At 30.5% G+C, this 19,419-nt stretch overlaps 1 protein-coding gene and 1 long non-coding RNA gene across 2 annotated transcripts; one reads left to right on the top strand and one right to left on the bottom strand.

The window, feature by feature from the left end:
- Positions 1-3,720: 3,720 nt before the first annotated feature.
- On the bottom strand, positions 3,721-10,092 carry LOC145949390 (uncharacterized). Its single transcript, XR_014427594.1, has 5 exons — positions 9,139-10,092; positions 8,494-8,603; positions 8,252-8,373; positions 4,066-4,292; positions 3,721-3,982 (listed from the first exon to the last, which is right to left on the bottom strand). It is a non-coding gene; the product is annotated as an uncharacterized LOC145949390 (long non-coding RNA).
- Positions 10,093-11,160: 1,068 nt separating this feature from the next.
- On the top strand, positions 11,161-17,637 carry LOC145954221 (uncharacterized). Its single transcript, XM_083068091.1, has 4 exons — positions 11,161-12,175; positions 12,822-14,937; positions 16,738-17,021; positions 17,570-17,637. The coding sequence occupies exons 2-4, from the start codon at positions 13,385-13,387 to the stop codon at positions 17,635-17,637; spliced, it is 1,905 nt and encodes a 634-aa protein (XP_082924217.1). The 5' UTR covers positions 11,161-12,175; positions 12,822-13,384.
- The last annotated feature ends 1,782 nt before the right edge of the window (positions 17,638-19,419 follow it).

Genomic DNA, 19,419 nt, shown 5'->3' with positions numbered 1-19,419 from the left:
TTCCAATTCATTGTTATCTTAAAAATATAAACATATGTACATTATGGTATAAATTTGGAATTAGCTCATTTAAATTCATTGTATTAATTCACACATGGTTATTACAAATGAGTGTTATTTTAGCCTCCAATTGGGCGATTATTCTTGTATAGTTAATTAGACTTGTAGTAATTTATAAAAATTGGTAGATATGTTTATTAGGCATTTAACTTTTAACATGCATCAAAGTCTCTTAGGTTAATGTAGTCACTAGATCACTCAATCATATCCACTCTTAAAGATCACTTGTTTCATTGGAAGGGGAATGGGCTTACCATTGATTTGGCCTATTAAGGGTGAGTTTATGTTAGAAGACATGTAGCCGCTCATAAATAGAAATAAGCTATAAATAGTTTAGGGGACTTTTGATGATCGAAAAAGTAGTGTAAGGAGTTGATCCAGGCCTCTAGAAATATCTAGTGTAGTGTATTAGTTCCTGCCTTTCTAGGGGGCTTCTCCCTAGCCTTTTCTCACTCTTATGCTACCAGTTCTATGACTTCATCACATAATTGATAATTCCAAAGCATACAAATTACACGAAGTCCATTGTTAATTTTGCATACTTGGGGTGACTATTAAGGGTGGGTTCGGCATACTTGTAACTTAACATAATTCAAATTGTACAAGATAAAGAAGAAGTTAAGGGACTAGTTTTTGGAGTGTTCACTTCTTTTTTATAGATCCCCAAGATGGAAGAAACACACGTTTACATCTAGAATTAGATATTTGATTCAAATAAAAAATTTACTTAACCCCCTTACTTTTTTTTTTTTTTTGAATAAGTTTATTTTTATATAATTGATTATAAATTTGTAAAAAAAGTATTCTTTGTCACTTAGAGTTTTTCAATGTAGTGCTTATTGGCAGCTTCTATTTATTTTTCCTATGGACAATATAACTATATATATTTGTTTCATGCATAAACTTCCTCCTACGAACTTTAGACAATTGTTAGATAATTGTTTTAAACCAACCACTTTCTTTTATTAATTATCATTACATTTTGTTTTAAACTATAATCATAATATCATTTTATCATTACACTAGTGCAAAAATTGGATTTAAAATCGGAGTTTTAAGATCGGTTAAAAGGTAACCGATCTTAAAAGTAACGCGGTGACAATTTTGTAAATAATATGAAAATTTTTAAGATCGGTTATTTTATAACCGATTTTAAAAGTGCTACTTTTAAAATTGGTTATTTAAGAACCGATTTTGTATATTATTCAAAATCGGTTCTTAAATAACCGATTTTAAAAGTATCGTCAGAAACTTTTTATCTTTCCCTCCATTCTCATTCTCTTTGATCTTTCTCTCCATTCCTTTTTTTACTCTCTCGTGCTCTCATCTAAAGTCTCCAACTTCTCATTTTCTTTGCAAGACTACTAAATCAAGTAACATTCTCATGTCTCTAATTTCATTGTTGGTTTATTCTGGTAAATTTCAAATTTAGGGTTCTGTAATGAGAACGACCCGTTCTGCAAGGAGAAGACCCGTTCTGAAAGGAGAACGGGCCATTCTATAAGGAGGACGGGTTGTTCTACAAGGAGAATGACCCGCTCTGGATAGGTTTTAACTCATGACAAACTATGCTGGAACGGCCTGTTCCAAACAACAGTTTTAAGCCTTTTTAACAACCTGGAACAACCCGACCGTTCCAGTTTTATTTTTTTGCGAAGCCAGGACTTTTAAGATGGGTTATAAAACAATCAATCTTAAAAGTTAACTTTTAAAATCGGTTAAATAACTGATTTTAAAAGTCTAATTTTTAAAATTGGTTTTTTTTAAAATCGGTTAGAAAACCTATTTTAAAATTTAAAAATAACCGATTTTAAAAGCTTTTTTTCTACTAGTGTTAGGGCCATGGAAGAATACCATATACTCAAGGATTCAAAGTTGAAGAAAAAGATGAGTTGGATATCTCCTAAAATAAGATATTTTAATTTCAGCAATGATATTTTTAAAGGTATTTTGTTTTGAATTACCATATTGAAATTGATTTTATATTCTTTTTGTAGTCTAATAAACAAAAAGGACATTAAAAGTGCAGATACTATATAATGAAGACATTACATATTATTGTTGATTCACAAATAATATCTGGGTAGATTGAAATAAGTTTTATAATTTTGAAAGTTCTTATTTTATATATTTTATGAATTATTACTAATTATTCTAATTTTTCTTAATAGATATTTATAGCTTGATCAATACTATTATTGCTAGAAAAACATAAGCACCATTAGAGGGTAATGGATCACATTTTTTATTGACCATTTCATTGATTAGCTAAGAGTTATGTTTTAGTATTGCATTGACTAGTTAGGACTCATGTTTCATTGAGCAATGAACCACATTTACGTATTGGTGTATTTAAATCTTTTTTGATTATATATATGGTTGACATTTGCCATCTCTTTTCATTTGCATGTAATTTAGTCCATTGAGAAGTAACATAGGAATGCAGACATTATAGTTGATTGAAGGCATATGAATTCTCTAATATTTATTAATTTGTAGGTTTTATTCTGGGACACCCTCAAAATGAATAAGATATTTTAAAAATAATTACCACTTTTAAGATTGATTATGTTATTATTGATTTTATAAGTATGAACTATTAAAATCAATTACTTTATAACCAATTTAAAAAGCTTAACTTTTAAAATTTATTATGAAATAACCGTCTTAAATGTTAAGTTATTCTATAATCAGTTTTAAAATGTACTTTTAAAATAGATTAATAACTTCTTTTAAAATTTTTTGAAATGTTAATTAAAAATAATAAAATAATCAATTTTAAGAGTCTTTTTCTTTTCACTAATGGTTACAACATAAAAAATTATTACATTTTTCATTAATTATAAAAAATTAACTCACTAATACTAAATAAAATCAATCAAACTCTTTATTCACAATTCTTCACTCCACACTCATTTTCCTCTTTTTTAAAATACATCATGCATCCTCCCCAACTAACCATCCCACGTGATTGTAGTTAATAAAATAAAATACTAAAATATGAATGTTTGTTTAATTTTTATAGGAAAAAAAAAGTTAAATTTGCGACTCTGTAGTGGTTTCGTTCGGGTCGCATTGCAGAATTTCCTAGGATTGGAAGAGACACCACAGTTGCAGGCTGCAGTAGTTGCAGGAAGCTCCGCAACAATACACTACAAGAAAAAATAGAGTTAACCGGGGTTATTTTTGGCATTACTCGCGGTTAAAACCTCCGGAAAATGTATTTCCTGCGGTTGTGATTTTCGCCGGGATAGCATCCGTGGCAAGCGATTTACCAGCGGTTTTTGACAACCCCCGGAAATGCATAGCATACCCACGGTTTTGGAACCCTCGTTAACGACATAGTCTACCAGGGGTTTTAAACCCCCGTTAACACCATCATTGATTTTGGCTGTTTGTGATAACCCCCGTAATTTACTACGAGCTTTAAACCCCCGTTAATGTCATCACATAACCTGCTGTTTATATAATCCTGTAATTTACCAGGGGTTGTAAACCCTCGTTAACGCCACACTATATTTTTAATATATTGTTTGTATTTTTAATTTTTAAATCCTTGTAGCTTATAAATGGTTTTTAACCATGTATAATATTTCAATCTATATATAAATTTTGAAATGCACAAGTTATATAAATATTAAAAAATAAAATGAACAAACAATCCACAAATTCAATATATTAATAAGCAAATGTACATAAACAAGTCATCCAAAAAAATTCCTAACAAGCAACATCCATAGTTTAGTAATATCCAAAATGACTTTTAAGAAGTAATGAAAATATATCCAACAAAATATTGATTTTCCTAAAACAAAAAGGTCAACATCTTTCCCTAACAAATATAACCCTATTGTCTATCTTGAGAATTTGTTGGAGAATGATTAGGGACATTAATTGGTTGTGCACTTCCTTGGTCAGATACCTACAATTAAATATAAAACTTAGTTAGAAATATAAAGTATATTTTAAAATATTTATAAAATTAATTCGAATTTAAAATATTACCGGTGAAGATTGAAATACAGGCAAGTCAGGAAGCCTTTGACCTTGATAATTTTGTGCAAAAAAATTCATCATTGTCTCAAATTCAGTTCTACAGGAAAAACTTTGTATCGATGGTTGAATTATATGAAAGTCCTCAATGCTTAAGCTTCACATCCATTTCTACAGGAAAAACTTTGTATCGATGGTTGAAGATCATGAAGCCCAGGTTGGCAGGTAAAGAAACAATCCTGCATCCAAGGTAACAAACCAGGTGATTGTGGTCCAACTAAATAATAAAAATAATATTAACCACCTGTGTAAGTACTATTTAAATAAGTTAACCACCTCTAACTACTCAAATCCTCGATGTTTAATCACTTTTATTACTTAACCTCAATTTTTATTTAATTTAAATTTTTAAATAAAATAGAGATATGTTTCGTCTCCACTAATATATATATATATAAATGGAATAGATTAGCAAATTAACACAATTAGACTTTTCTATATTATACCTCGAGTAGAGTCATGGATTTATAATCATTTTTTCGTCTCCTTTAAATATTAAAAATTAATATTAAAAATCAATCATTCATGTAATCACTCAAATAAGTTAATTATTTCTAACCACTCAAATTCTTAAAAACTTTTATTATTTAACCTCAAATTTTATTTTATTTTAAAAAAATTCAATAAAATATATAGATATGAAATGTCTCAATCCCTACTAATATGATCAGAAGATCACATTTCATGGAGCATGTCTGCCTTAGCTTCATTTAATAAATTTAACTGTTCATACACATACACCACCAAGAAAAAACTTATTTCAACTCATGGATTACTGAAATGTTGATCCACACATTACAATTCATCAAAAAGATTTTAATTTTTTTATCCATCCAAACTACAAAGAAAATATTAACATTCAAATTTAAAATTTTGTGTATATTATTCTAATTTCCCACCATTAAACCAACCCTAAATATGGTTTAATTCATCTAAAAAGATAATAATAAGTCAAATGTCAAAAATGAACATTCATAGTGTTTGGATTAACTTCTCCAACAACATTTTTAGAGAAGAAAAAAAAATAAATTAAATTAACATTAATTTAAACATAAGTTAATTTATAGAAAAGTTTGTCGATCATGTATTGTCTTGTAAAATGTTTTACACAAATAACTAATTAAAAATCACAATTTTTTTATTATTATTTTCATAGATACGATATTCACAATGTCTTAAAACTGATAATTAATGGCTAATATGTGTTCATGAGACATAGTTATCTATTTTAACTATTTCAATTAAATATATATTTTAATATTATTTATCTTTTTCTTCTAATATAAACTTTACATATTATTTTTGTAACTATTTTTTATAATTAATTATATACAAGCATATAGCCAGTAAAATCAGACTTGCTAAGTTTCTATACCTCAAGTATGAACCAAGTGCAACCAAGGATAGCAATTACTAAGTTTTGGAAAGAGAAATTTCGTTTGACAAGGGGCAAATATTTATTAGTATTTTAACGCTTTTTAACACCCTTTCTAATGCAATGTTTTAGCACCATACGCCATTTTCGACACTCATTTTATTTATCTCATATCAATAGAAACAACTAACAATAAATGATCCGTTAAAAACAAAATAGATGTAAAATGGGGTCTAAAGTATTACTTGGTATATTTTAGGCAGCATGCTTTTACACAAAAACATCAATATATCAGGCATCATATCGTGTTTTAATGGAGGGTGCAACTACTACGTATATGACTGATTGAGCAGAAAACTTGTTCCAGTTCAGTAAATTGTTATCTAAATGAAATAAATCATATAAGTAGTGGACAAGGAGATCAGTGGTTGAACAGCCGAGCTTGAGCTTTCTGGTAATATTTATGTCATGCTGGGGAACAGCCAAACTTTCCATTTCATTTTTCTTTCTGATAGATAATGCCAATTTGAGCATATTTTTCAAATTCGGTTACTTAGCATCTAATCTACAGGACTGTGATTTGTGAATGAAGAATCTAACATATGTAGTGGTCACATGGCAAATTAATGAACGTAGATGATAATTTGCTCTGTCTTTGGCACCGGAAGTTATTTAGGGGAGAGGAAAGGAAAGGGAGAAGGGATGGAAGGGGAGTTAATTGCCCTTGTTTTGGTGTTTTATGTTCGCAGAGGAGGGAAACTATGATAAGAAACCAAAAACAAAGGAAAAATTCGTTCTCCATTGCTGAAATAAAAAAGATATCAGTTGTGGGTAGGGAATTGATTCAAGAAATAAGCACACTGAATTCTGAAAAAATGATAGAAAATTAGAGATAATAAAGTTTCCAGGAAAAATTTGAGTACAAGCAAGGTTTCTTCCTAATTAGGAGTTTCCTCCTTCAAAAGAATCAAAACACAAGAAATAACAATTTGACACCTTAATTGGCTTGTAAAATCTAAAACACAACCTATATATGACTATAACTATCATGCCATGACCTGTATCTGCTTAATCTGAAATTATTATGAAAATGACTGCCTACTAACTAGGCCTTTCAAAATTGAATTAATTAATAATCTTCACATCAATAAATTATTTGTCTACCACGACAGGGAAGAGACAAAATTAAATAAGTACAAAAATGAAATATAGGAAGAAAAACAATGAAGTAATTCCAATTACTAATCTACTCTTGCATAAAATTATTTGTCTATCTGTTACCAAACTCCAAACAAGCAAGGTGGTTAAAGATGATTTTGAATATTTTTTGCTTTTACCCTCAGGAGGAAGCAAATATTTTTCCAATCTTATTAACTTCCACACCTACCGTATTTCCACTTAAATGTAACCCCTATTCTATCAAGTATGTGATACATACCTCAGTGGGGTTTGAATCAGTTAGTAACAGAAATTGCAGGTAGTAACTGTCATGATTAGACAGCTGTAGTTAGTTTGTCTGACAGCTGGACTGTCAGTTAGTGGTACATTGTTATTTGTAAGGGGACAAATGTATAACTACGAGAAGGAGGGTAGGTCTTTGGTTTCGGAGTGAAATTGGGCGGAAAAGCTTGGGTTACTCTTGGAGGAGTCTGTATCGACATTTCCTCATTTCTGTCCATTATCTCTCCATTACAGACGTTTCTGTCAATAAAGTTCCCATTTCTTTCTTATATTCTGATCCAATAGAATCAGTATGCTATGACTAAATGAAGGACCTATAAAAATAATAGAACCGGTTGAAGGTAGACCAAGCTTTAGACGACAAGACAAGGACATAGTGAGATCAACTTATATAAGGTGGTACCATAATATACATTTTGGGCAAAACTGCAAAAGTATTTCTTCCAAATCCCATAATGAATCTTTCACTTTAGGCTCACAATTTGCAACTCATCCAAATTATAAATCCATCAACTCAAACATAAAACTCTTCCAAGATTAATTTCTAAAATTAAATATCCCAAAGTCATTCTCCACCCAATATCAATCAAAACAAAGCTAACAAGCACATCTAATTTACAGCCAAGTATATACAAAAAGACCAAGTAACCAATGTAGTGAGGCAACTAAACCATAACCTTACTCAAAACAAGAACCCATTTGAGAATTAGTTTGCCGAACTCATATTAACCCTCCTTTCCAACAATCTTAATTTCTTAACCTTCTCTATTTCCATTCTTCTACTATTCCATCCCTCTTTGCCAACCAACAAAACTCAATCAAGGTATACCAAACACAAAAAGGGCAAAATTATCACTTACCGTAAACAACTTATGTCAGGTATAATATAAGATTGCACACAAATCACTATGAACATGTTTAGATAAACTTCTCCAAAAACAATTCTAGAACAAGAACTAAAAAGAAAAAACTGAAATAAATTTCTCCATAAACTAAAATTAGCTTATGCATAAATTGAAAATAAGAGTTTTGAGAAGTTAATATGACAAAACTTCTACAAATTAACTTATGAATAAACATTTTAGCTTATTCCATTTTTTTTCTTGATTTTCTCTCATAGAAGTGTTTCGAGACAAGTTTACCAAATGTCTCATTCCAAAGTCAAAGGAAGCACATAGGTTCCATTGGATCAAGTTGCAAGCCCTCAAAAATTTTAGAATGACCACATGCTAAAATCAAATCAAACACAAACTTAAATCCTACCAGAAGCACTTTTCAAAAAGCAAAACAAGGAGTGATTACCTGTTCTCTTCAGAGTCAGGGTGGATGGACAAAAACTTCCCAGGCACAGTCAGCGCAGCCCACATGCAAAGCACTAACCCTAGATCAATACGGTCCAAGCTCAAGGATTTTCTGCTAACAATCTGAAAAAACCCCAAATGAACAACGATGAGGGAATTTTTCCAATGTTAAATCTCAAGAGTGTGAGTAATACAAGAGATAAATACGGTCTTCAAATGATAAAAGATGAGTGGAAAACATACCTTGGTCGGTGCTATAGAAATCGCAGGCAGTCGGAGAGCGTTAAGAGCGTCGGAGAGCGTTAAGAGCGTCGGAGAGCGTCGGAGAGAGAGGCTAGGTCATTTGCATTTTTCTGATGAAGGAGTGTTCTTAGTTAGTTCGTGAGAGAGGGAAACCAAAACATATGTGAGAGGGAAATGAAAAAAAAATAATTATCATTACAAAGATAAAAAAAACAAAAAAAAAATATTATTAAAATATACCAACGGTTTTAAATTTTAACCCCTGTAACTTAATAATACTTAACGAGGGTTATTGAAACCCCAGTTATTTACTTATGTTCCCGAGGGTTAGGATAACCCCCATTAAAAAACCCCAGTTAAATACAATTTTTTTTGTAGTGATATCAATATTGCAGTCAAAAGAGGTATTGCAATACCCGATTTAAAATTGTTTTTTTTCTTTTCTTTTTAATGATATTGTTTAGAAGAAGTATCCATTTTGTCAACAATTAATCCTTGTAAGATACTGATTAATTATCTATATTTTTTTTCAAATTTGAAACCTTATTTAAAGATATTAAGCTCAATTCTACTCAGATTAATTATCTTGTTAATTAAAATCATATTATTAATCATGGATGTTTGAGATGTGAAATGATGACTCACTCATATAAATCCTCGTTGAGTGGTGCTGATGCAACAATTCAGTTACTACATTGGTAGATATATAATCTTCCTCAGAGAGCATCACAGGAGAAGAAGAAAGCAAAATGTAGCCAAGAGAAACTTGCCGGCAACAGAAGCAAATCATTCAACCAATGCAATAATAGTAATTAGTGCCGGCAAATCACCCTTGGCTGCACTCCACTTTCTGCTTCTTGTTGCGAGCTTAAAAGAGAAAACCATTGCATACATATTCTTTGCATGTGCCAAAGACTCTCATCTCAACACCATCTAATGCAGAATAGTAGGAATTAATGGAAACTACTACTCCATGCAGAACCATTCAACATCATCCATTGTTTTGTAGCCACGGGAGAGAGACACGTCACTGTCTCATACCCTTAAGAATATTCTCTTGCAAGTTGCATTTGCTATCACACTCTTCACAGAAAGGGAAGTTGGTGGGTTGCTAGTAGCCACATAAGGTAAGTGCCACGCCTATTGCTTTGAGGTCGTCCACGTTCCATGATTCATTTTATAATGTACCATAAGTTCTAGTTTCATCACGAACCATACAAATTAATTTACATGTGTTGGAATAAGAATTAACTTGTTAGAGTTAATAAAAAAAAAATTGGAGGACTGAAAACATTTTTTCAACCATTGCGAAATATAACAATTTGTTTTAAGACATTTTGCATCATGACAAGGAATGAAACAATTAGTGTTTAATATTACAAAAGAAAAAGCTAAAAAAAAACTACAAGAACTCAATCCTATATTTGTTAACTTGTACTCACGTACTGATGTAAGAAGTTAGATAAATTTGTTTATGTAGTCATGAATCCATCTTTAAATTCACGTACGCGCGTGCTTCTACTTTCTTATTCTTTAGCTTCATGTATAGATTGAAGTTCAAAGAATCATTGTATATAGGATACCTAATTAAAGTAAATATAGTTAATTTAATTACTAATTAATAGTCTAAAATAGACTAAACTTAATATATGCTAAGTTTTATTAATTATAATTTTTCTTTATATATATATATATATATATATATATATATATAACTTAATGATTATTCACAAAATTATATTATATCTTAATTTAAATTTATATAATAAAATGTTAATATTTTTTAAAATTTTGTAAAAAATTATAAATTTAATTAATTTATTAAGAATTTTCACTTCAACGATTAAATATTATTGAGTAAAATAATTTTGATGAAAATTATGGTCGGAATAAGAAAGAAAACAAAAGAAAGGGCAGGAATCCTAGCTTTGGCTCGTCAACATGGCCAAAGGACAACAATAGAGGCCTTGTTTGACTTGCAAAGATAGAGGAAAGTAGGCGGGGACCTCGTCAATTGTGTTAGAGCAAGGTTTAATTAGAAGTGTGGTAAAGAAGAAAAATGAAAGTACGGATGGAAAAAAGATTATGATGGTATGTTTTGAAACAACATTTTACATTGTAATTAATACCATTTTACTTTTGTAATCACGAATCCTACATAAAAGTTCTTACTATCATTCTCTTTAATCTCTTTGAAAAAAGTTAAATATGAAATGTCCTTTATTTATTAAATTTTACTTTCATAAGATTTTAAATGGACTTTCTTTTATGTAAGCTCCCTTAAACGATAATAATCAATTTATTGAGAAGTTTAAGATGGGCCCATTATCTAGTTGGCTCACTTGAATAAGTAATTTATGAATGTTTCTATTGGTATCTCTAATTTTACTTGCTTAACGAGTGACTCACTTGAGTAAGCACTTAATTGCTTAGGGTGTCTTTTCACCTTCATCCTAAGCGGAATAGCTCCTTATGTTGAGTACCTTTGATCATATCTTGTTTAAGCAACTAAGTTGGTTCACTTAAGCGAACTTATTTTGCTCAATTTCTTTCACTCTTTTGTTAGCCTTACTTCTTTCTTCTCTTTATCTCAAAAACTAACAAAAAGGCATTAAAAACACCTAAAATTTAAAAAGATTCTACTAATTCAACAAGACTAACTTAAAATACGTTTTTTTTTACAAAATCAAGATTCTAAAACATAATATAAGTTCAATATATATAATTGTCTAAATTGAGTGAAAGATATTAATATATTTAAAATTTATTGATAATTGTAATATCCTAAAATTTAAATATAATATATTTTTATATTTTCAGAACAAATAGAAAATAAGTTTGATATTTTATAATTTTAATACATTAAAATTTTATTATTTTCAGAAATTAAAATAGAAATATTTAATAACTAACTATTATTATAAAATTTTTTATGATTTTTATACTTTTAGAAATATTTAATAATTCTTTTAGAAGAATATTTTAATTATTAGTATTAAAATTTTAAATGTTTAAACGTAACTCATTATATTAAACTATATATATATAGATATATATAGATAAACAATACGAATGGGCGTAATAAAAAAAAATGAAATGATAATCACTAGGGATAAAAACCTGTACGCACGTTATCCTTATTATGATGAAGTTTAAATTATAAAAAAAAAAAAAAAAAAAAGAGAAATGTGCCGGTGCAGTGAATATATATATATGAAATGTGCAGCAATTAATAAAAATGGAATGTGAATGTATAGGTGCGGTGATATGTGGCAAAGTATTTATGAGGCTTAAACGTAAGCAATTACGTGGAAATGACACAGCAGGAAATGTGCAGTCGTGGCAAAATTTACTGATCAGCTGTGATAAAAATCATTAAGGGGATAAGAATTTACACACAGCCCAGATACCAGATAAGAATATTCAAGTACATACAATTTATTAAAATCATTAAGGGGATAAGAATTTACACACAGCCCAGATACCAGATAAGAATATTCAAGTACATACAATTTATTAAGGGATAAGAAAGTTACCTGAAGTTTGTGGACAGTGAGCCTTATTTACCTATAAATAGGCTTCACTCTCACTTAAGTAAGAGGCACGAGGTAAAGAAACAAAAGAGAGAACAAGAGAAACCGCAACGTAAGAGAATAGAATTCTAATAAGTGTGCATTTCAAGGTAAGGAGGAGGAGAACTTTATCTCTTTAATTTTTTTTATACTCTATATTTATTTATTTATGTTATTTTTATCTAGTGATGAGGTGCCCCTAACCTCATTTAATTGCTTATTCTATGCTTATTGTTATCCATAATAATTATTAATATGTTCATATTTTATATTGTTTAATTATTCTATAATGATTATCATTGTCATTTAATTAATTGGTGCTCTTAATATATTTTATTTAAGTATATGTTATTTAATTAAAGCTTAAATAATAATAAATTCTCAAATTTATTTAGCGTTATTATTTTTATAATTAATTATAATATAATTTTGTTAAAATATCTTTGACTCGTTTTAATTAAATAAATATTGCTCTATGGCCATAGAAAATAAAATTTGAATTATCTGTAGCTGGAGGTTTGACCTTGGGGATTCAAATAAGTAAGAAATTATGATTAAAAATTCTTGCGCTGGTTGATATTATAATGCTCATTTATCCTGACTAGTCACTGCAAGTGTAATTCAAATTTTATATATATTTTTTAATATTAACTATTGTTACGCATGCTTTATGATTATAAATATTTCTTTGAAAAATGTTCTTACTCCTTATGTTTCTTGTGTAATATAATTATAAAAATAATTAAATAAATATAGATGGATGTTCCAGCGATACCCACTCCTTTCCCTTCATCAGTCATTTCGGCTGTTTTCTCTGGCACCACCTGGAGCGTCGATGCCCTCGCCAACTCTGTAACTTTCAATGGGGTAGCAGTGTCGTCATTCACTTTTTCTCCATATCAAGAAATTTCCACAGTGATAGATGGACCCATCGTTGTGACTTTTTACTTACCCCCAGCTAATCACGTGAACCCTATCGTGAATTTATTCCAACCACCCATGTAATTATTATAGAAGTAGAAAGATAAAAATATGATATGTAGATAGGCATGTAATGATCTGTACTATATATATAAGAAAAGCAACTACGCCCGTTTTGTAAAATATGTAATGCTAAGTGCTTGTGGTGTGATATAATGTATAATATTATCATACATGTGTTTTCTAGCCACATATATATATATATATAATACTTAGATTAATATTAATACGATTAGGCGTTTACATTTTAATGGTATCAGAGCAAAGTTCCATGTGTAACTTGGGGAAATGTGCTAACTATGTTTCTAGTATAATAAACTAATCTATAAAAATTTTAGATGGCAGGAAGAAGAAATAATGAACTGACAGAAGCTGTACAAGCTATTAAGGATATGGCCGCAGCCTTATTAAGAAATCAACGACCGGAAGGAATGGGGGAGTCACAGGGACTGATAGAATTTAGAAGTAATAAACCTTCCCAATTTGACGGAGGATATAATCCTGAAAAGGCTGAATTATGGATCAAAGAAATAGAAAAGATATTTCGAGCCATGAACTGTCCTGATAAACAAAAAGTAAATTATGCAGTGTTTATGTTAGTAGGAGAAGCAAAATATTGGTGGGATAGTACTAGGAGGTTATTAGAAGGAGGAGGAATAATCATTACATGGGAAGTATTTAGAGCCAAATTTTTTGAAAAATATTTTCCTAATGATGTTAGGAGGTCTAAAGAAATAGAATATATGCAGTTAAAACAAGGGAACATGACAGTGGGAGAATATGCTTCTAAGTTTGAGGAATTGGGAAAATACTCTACTTTCTTTTATCATCCTGATGAGAGAATGAAGTGTATTAAATTTGAAGATGGACTTAGACCAGAATTAAGAAAGGCAGTAGGAATATTAGAAATCTCTGATTTTCCCACATTAATACACAAGTGTCGATTTTTAGAAGGTTTTGATCATAATAAGGATAATAGACCAAAATCTTTTGGCCCTCAATTTAATAAGAAAAGAAATAATGAAGGAAAACCTTATGATCGACCACAATGGAAATCCCAATCTTCTCAATTTGCAGGAAATTCCAGTAGACCCATGAATAATCAAGCTAAGTGTCTTAAGTGTGGACAGAGTCATTATACTAAGGACTGTCATCTCAAAGGACCTGTTTGTTTCAAGTGTGGAAAGTCGGGTCATGTGTTTTCTGAGTGTGGACAACCAAAGGCGCACGCGAATACTTCTGGACCCAAACCGAGACCTCCTACAACTGGAAGAGTTTATACCATGACCAGAACTGAAGTTGCTCAAAACAACGATCTAATACAAGGTAAATGTTTCATTAAAGGCAAAACTTTAAATGTACTGTATGATTCAGGCGCAACTTATTCTTTTGTCTCCAATGATTGTGTTCAACACATCCAATTACCAATATCTTCTTTAGAGTCTAATCTAATTGTTTCAACCCCTACAAACAAATCTGTAATTGCCAATAAAGTTTGTTCAGACTGTCCTATTTTTATTGATGATAAAAAATTTCTTGTAAATTTGATTTGCTTACCTTTATCACAATTAGATGTGATTTTAGGTATGGACTGGTTATCTTCCAACCATGTTCTTCTCAATTGTCCAGAAAAGTCTATCCTATTTTCTGATTCTAAGGACCTATCGATTTCATTATCCAAACCCATAAACAGGTTTTCTTGGGGTAAAGTTCAAGGATATTTAATCTTATCCTCTATGGAAGCTAAAGAGGAAGTCAACTTGGAAAACATAGCTGTTGTTCAAAATTTTCCTGAAGTTTTTCCTAATGATATTCCTGGTTTGCCACCTGACAGAGAGATTGAATTTTTGATTGATTTAGTACCTGAAACTGGACCAATTTCAATGGCGCCGTATAGGATGTCACCTTCTGAATTAGCAGAGTTGAAGAAACAATTAGAAGAGTTGCTTGAAAAACAATTTATACGCCCTAGTGTATCACCTTGGGGGGCTCCTATTTTGTTAGTTAAAAAGAAAGATGGAAGCTTTAGGCTGTGTGTGGACTATCGACAATTAAATAAGTTTACCATAAAGAATAAATACCCTCTTCCTAGGATAGATGATTTGATGGATCAACTGAGAGGAGCCACTGTGTTTTCTAAGATAGATCTAAGATCAGGATATCATCAAATCAAAGTGAAAGCAGAAGACATACAAAAAACTGCATTTAGAGCAAGGTATGGTCATTATGAATATCAAGTGATGCCTTTTGGAGTAACCAATGCACAAGCAGTGTTCATGGATTATATGAATAGGATTTTTCGTCCATATTTGGACCATTTTGTGGTGGTCTTTATAGATGATATCCTCATATATTCTCGAACTCATGAAGAGCATGAAGAGCACCTTCAAACTGTTCTCCAAATCCTAAAAGATAAACAATTGTATGCCAAACTTTCTAAGTGTCAATTTTGGTTAGAGGAGGTTAAATTTTTAGGACATGTAATTTCTAAAGATGGAGTGTTTGTAGATCTGTCTAAAGTAGAAGCAGTTCTACTATGGGAACCTCCAAAGACGGTAACAGAAATCCGTAGTTTTTTGGGTTTGGCAGGATATTATAGGAGATTCATTGAGGAATGTGCTAAAATAGCTATGCCTTTAACTCAACTCACCAAGAAAGGGCAACCCTTTGAGTGGACAGAGAAATGTGAGAATAGTTTTTAAGAGCTTAAGAAAAGATTAACTACTGCACCAGTTTTAGCCTTACCCTATCCTAATGGACAATTTGTCATATTTTGTGATGCCTCAAAAATGGGATTAGGGTGTGTTCTTATGCAAGATAGAAGGGTAGTAGCATATGCTTCTAGACAATTGAGAGCTCATGAAAAGAATTACCCAACCCATGATCTAGAACTAGCTGCCATTGTTTTTGCACTCAAGATATGGAGACATTATGTGTATGGTGGTAAGTTTGATATTTTTAGTGATCATAAGAGTTTAAAATATTTGTTTGATCAAAAGGAACTGAATATGAGACAAAGAAGGTGGACGAAATTTTTGAAAGATTATGATTTTGAATTACATTACCATCCAGGGAAAGCCAATGTTGTGGCTTATGCACTGAGTAGAAAATCTTTACATATCTCTTCATTAATGATTCATGAGATGAATTTGATAGAAAAATTTAGAGATATGGATTTATCAACTACAGTAAATCAGAATAAAATACAATTGTATGCAGTTCATATTACTAGTGATTTACATGGACAAATTTGTGAGGCTCAAGTAGTTGATAAATTCATTCAAAAGAAAAAGAGATTGTTGGGTAAAAAGGATGGTGGAAAGTTTAATATAGATCAAAGAGGAGTTTTGAAATTTAATGATAGGGTATGTGTGCCTAATGATTCTGAAATTAAGAAAATAATTTTAGGTGAGGCACATAAGAGTAAGTTGAGTATACACCCTGGGGCAACAAAAATGTATCAGGATCTCAAGAAAATGTTTTGGTGGCCTAAAATGAAAAAGGAAATAGCACAATATGTGGCTACATGTTTGATTTGTCAGAAGGCCAAGATAGAACACCAAAAGCCAGCAGGAATGTTACAACCCTTAGATATACTTGAATGGAAATGGGACAGTATAGCAATGGATTTTGAAGTTGGTTTACTACGAACAATTCATAAGTTTGATTCCATATGGGTTATCGTGGATAGGCTAACAAAATCTGCTCACTTCTTGTCCATTAACATTAGGTATTCACTAGAGAAATTGACTGAACTGTACATAAGGGAAATTGTACGATTGCATGGTGTACCATCTAGTATTATATCTGACAGAGATCCTAGATTTACTTCTAAATTTTGGGGAAGTTTACATCAAGCATTAGGAACCAAGCTTCGCCTTAGCTCTGCATATCATCCTCAAATAGACAGACAATCAGAAAGGACCATTCAATCCTTAGAAGATTTATTGAGACCTTGTGTGCTAGAGGATTCTGGTAGTTGGGATCAATATCTGTCTCTGATTGAATTCACTTATAACAACAGTTTTCATTCTAGCATAGGTATGGCACCCTATGAAGCTCTATATGGGAGAAAGTGTAGAACTCCTTTGTGTTGGTTTGAGACAGGAGAAAACTTAATCTTGGGTCCTGAATTGGTGCAACAAACCACGAAAAAGATCAAAATGATTCAAGAAAAATTGAGAACGACTCAAAGCAGACATAAAAGTTATGCTCATAAAAGAAGACGACCTCTCGAATTTCAGGAAGGTGATCATGTATTTTTGAAAGTTACACCAACAACTGGTATTGGTAGGGTAATGAAATCAAAGAAACTCACACCTCGATTTATTGGTCCTTATCAAATCCTCAGAAAAATAGGTCCTGTTGCCTACCAAATTTCTCTACCTCCTTTTCTTTCTAATCTTCACAATGTTTTTCATGTGTCTCAATTAAGAAAATATATTTCTGATCCATCTCATGTAATAATGCCTGATACAGTACAGTTAAAGGATAACCTTACATTTGAAACAATGCCTGTACAGATCACAGACAGGAGGATCAAGCAGTTGAGAGGCAAATAGATTTCGTTGGTAAAGGTCATTTGGAATGAAGACACTGGAGACGCTACTTGGGAACTGGAAGAAAAAATTAGGAAAAATTATCCTTATCTATTTTAAGCAATAAAAATTTCGAGGACGAAATTTCTGCAAGTAGGGGAGAATTGTAATATCCTAAAATTTAAATATAATATATTTTTATATTTTCAGAACAAATAGAAAATAAGTTTGATATTTTATAATTTTAATACATTAAAATTTTATTATTTTTAGAAATTAAAATAGAAATATTTAATAACTAACTATTATTATAAATTTTTTTATGATTTTATACTTTTAGAAATATTTAATAATTCTTTTAGAAGAATATTTTAATTATTAGTATTAAAATTTTAAATGTTTAAACGTAACTCATTATATTAAACTATATATATATATAGATATATATAGATAAACAATACGAATGGGCGTAATAAAAAAAATGAAATGATAATTACTAGGGATAAAAACCTGTACACACGTTATCCTTATTATGATGAAGTTTAAATTATATATATAAAAAAAAAAGAGAAACGTGCCGGTGCAGTGAATATATATATATGTAAAAAGGGAATGTGAATGTATAGGTGCGGTGATATGTGGCAAAGCATTTATGAGGCTTAAACGTAAGCAATTACGTGGAAATGGCACAACAGGGAATGTGCAGTCGTGGCAAAATTTACTGATCACCTGTGATAAAAATCATCATTACGGGGATAAGAATTTAGACATAGCCCAGATACCAGATAAGAATATTCAAGTACATACAATTTATTAAGGGATAAGAAAGTTACCTGAAGTTCGTGGACAGTGAGCCTTATTTACCTATAAATAGGCTTCACTCTCACTTAAGTAAGAGGCACGAGGTAAAGAAACAAAAGAGAGAACAAGAGAAACCGCAACGTAAGAGAATAGAATTCTAATAAGTGTGCATTTCAAGGTAAGGGGGAGGAGAACTTTATCTCTTTAATTTTTTTTATACTCCTATATTTATTTATTTATGTTATTTTTATCTAGTGAGGTGCCCCTAACCTCATTTATTTGCTTATTCTATGCTTATTGTTATCCATAATAATTATTAATATGTTCATATTTTATATTGTTTAATTATTCTATAATGATTTTCATTGTCATTTAATTAATTGGTGCTCTTAATATATTTTATTTAAGTATATGTTATTTAATTAAAGCTTAAATAATAATAAATTCTCAAATTTATTTAGCGTTATTATTTTTATAATTAACTATAATATAATTTTGTTAAAATGTCTTTGACTCGTTTTAATTAAATAAATATTGCTCTATGGCCATAGAAAATAAAATTTGAATTATTTGTAGCTGGAGGTTTGACCTTGGGGATTCAAATGAGTAAGAAATTATGATTAAAAATTCTTGCGCTGGTTGATATTATAATGCTCATTTATCTTGACTAGTCACTGCAAGTGTAATTCAAATTTTATATATATATTTTTAATATTAATTATTGTTACGCATGCTTTATGATTATAAATATTTCTTTGAAAAATGTTCTTACTCCTTATGTTTCTTGTGTAATATAATTATAAAAAATTAAATAAATATAGATGGATGTTCCAGCGATACCCGCTCCTTTCCCTTCAGTCATTTCGACTGTTTTCTCTGGCACCACCTGGAGCGTCGATGCCCTCGCCAACTCTGTAACTTTCAATGGGGTAGCAGTGTCGTCATTCACTTTTTCTCCATATCAAGAAATTTCCACAGTGATAGATGGACCCATCGTTGTGACTTTTTACTTACCCCCAGCTAATCACGTGAAC

This window comes from Cajanus cajan, chromosome 1 (assembly GCF_000230855.2).
Source record: "Cajanus cajan strain Asha chromosome 1, NIPB_CcT2T_4, whole genome shotgun sequence".
NCBI lineage: Eukaryota > Viridiplantae > Streptophyta > Magnoliopsida > Fabales > Fabaceae > Cajanus > Cajanus cajan.
Note: the sequence above shows the minus strand (reverse complement) of the source record. Positions and strands in the feature narration are given on the sequence as shown.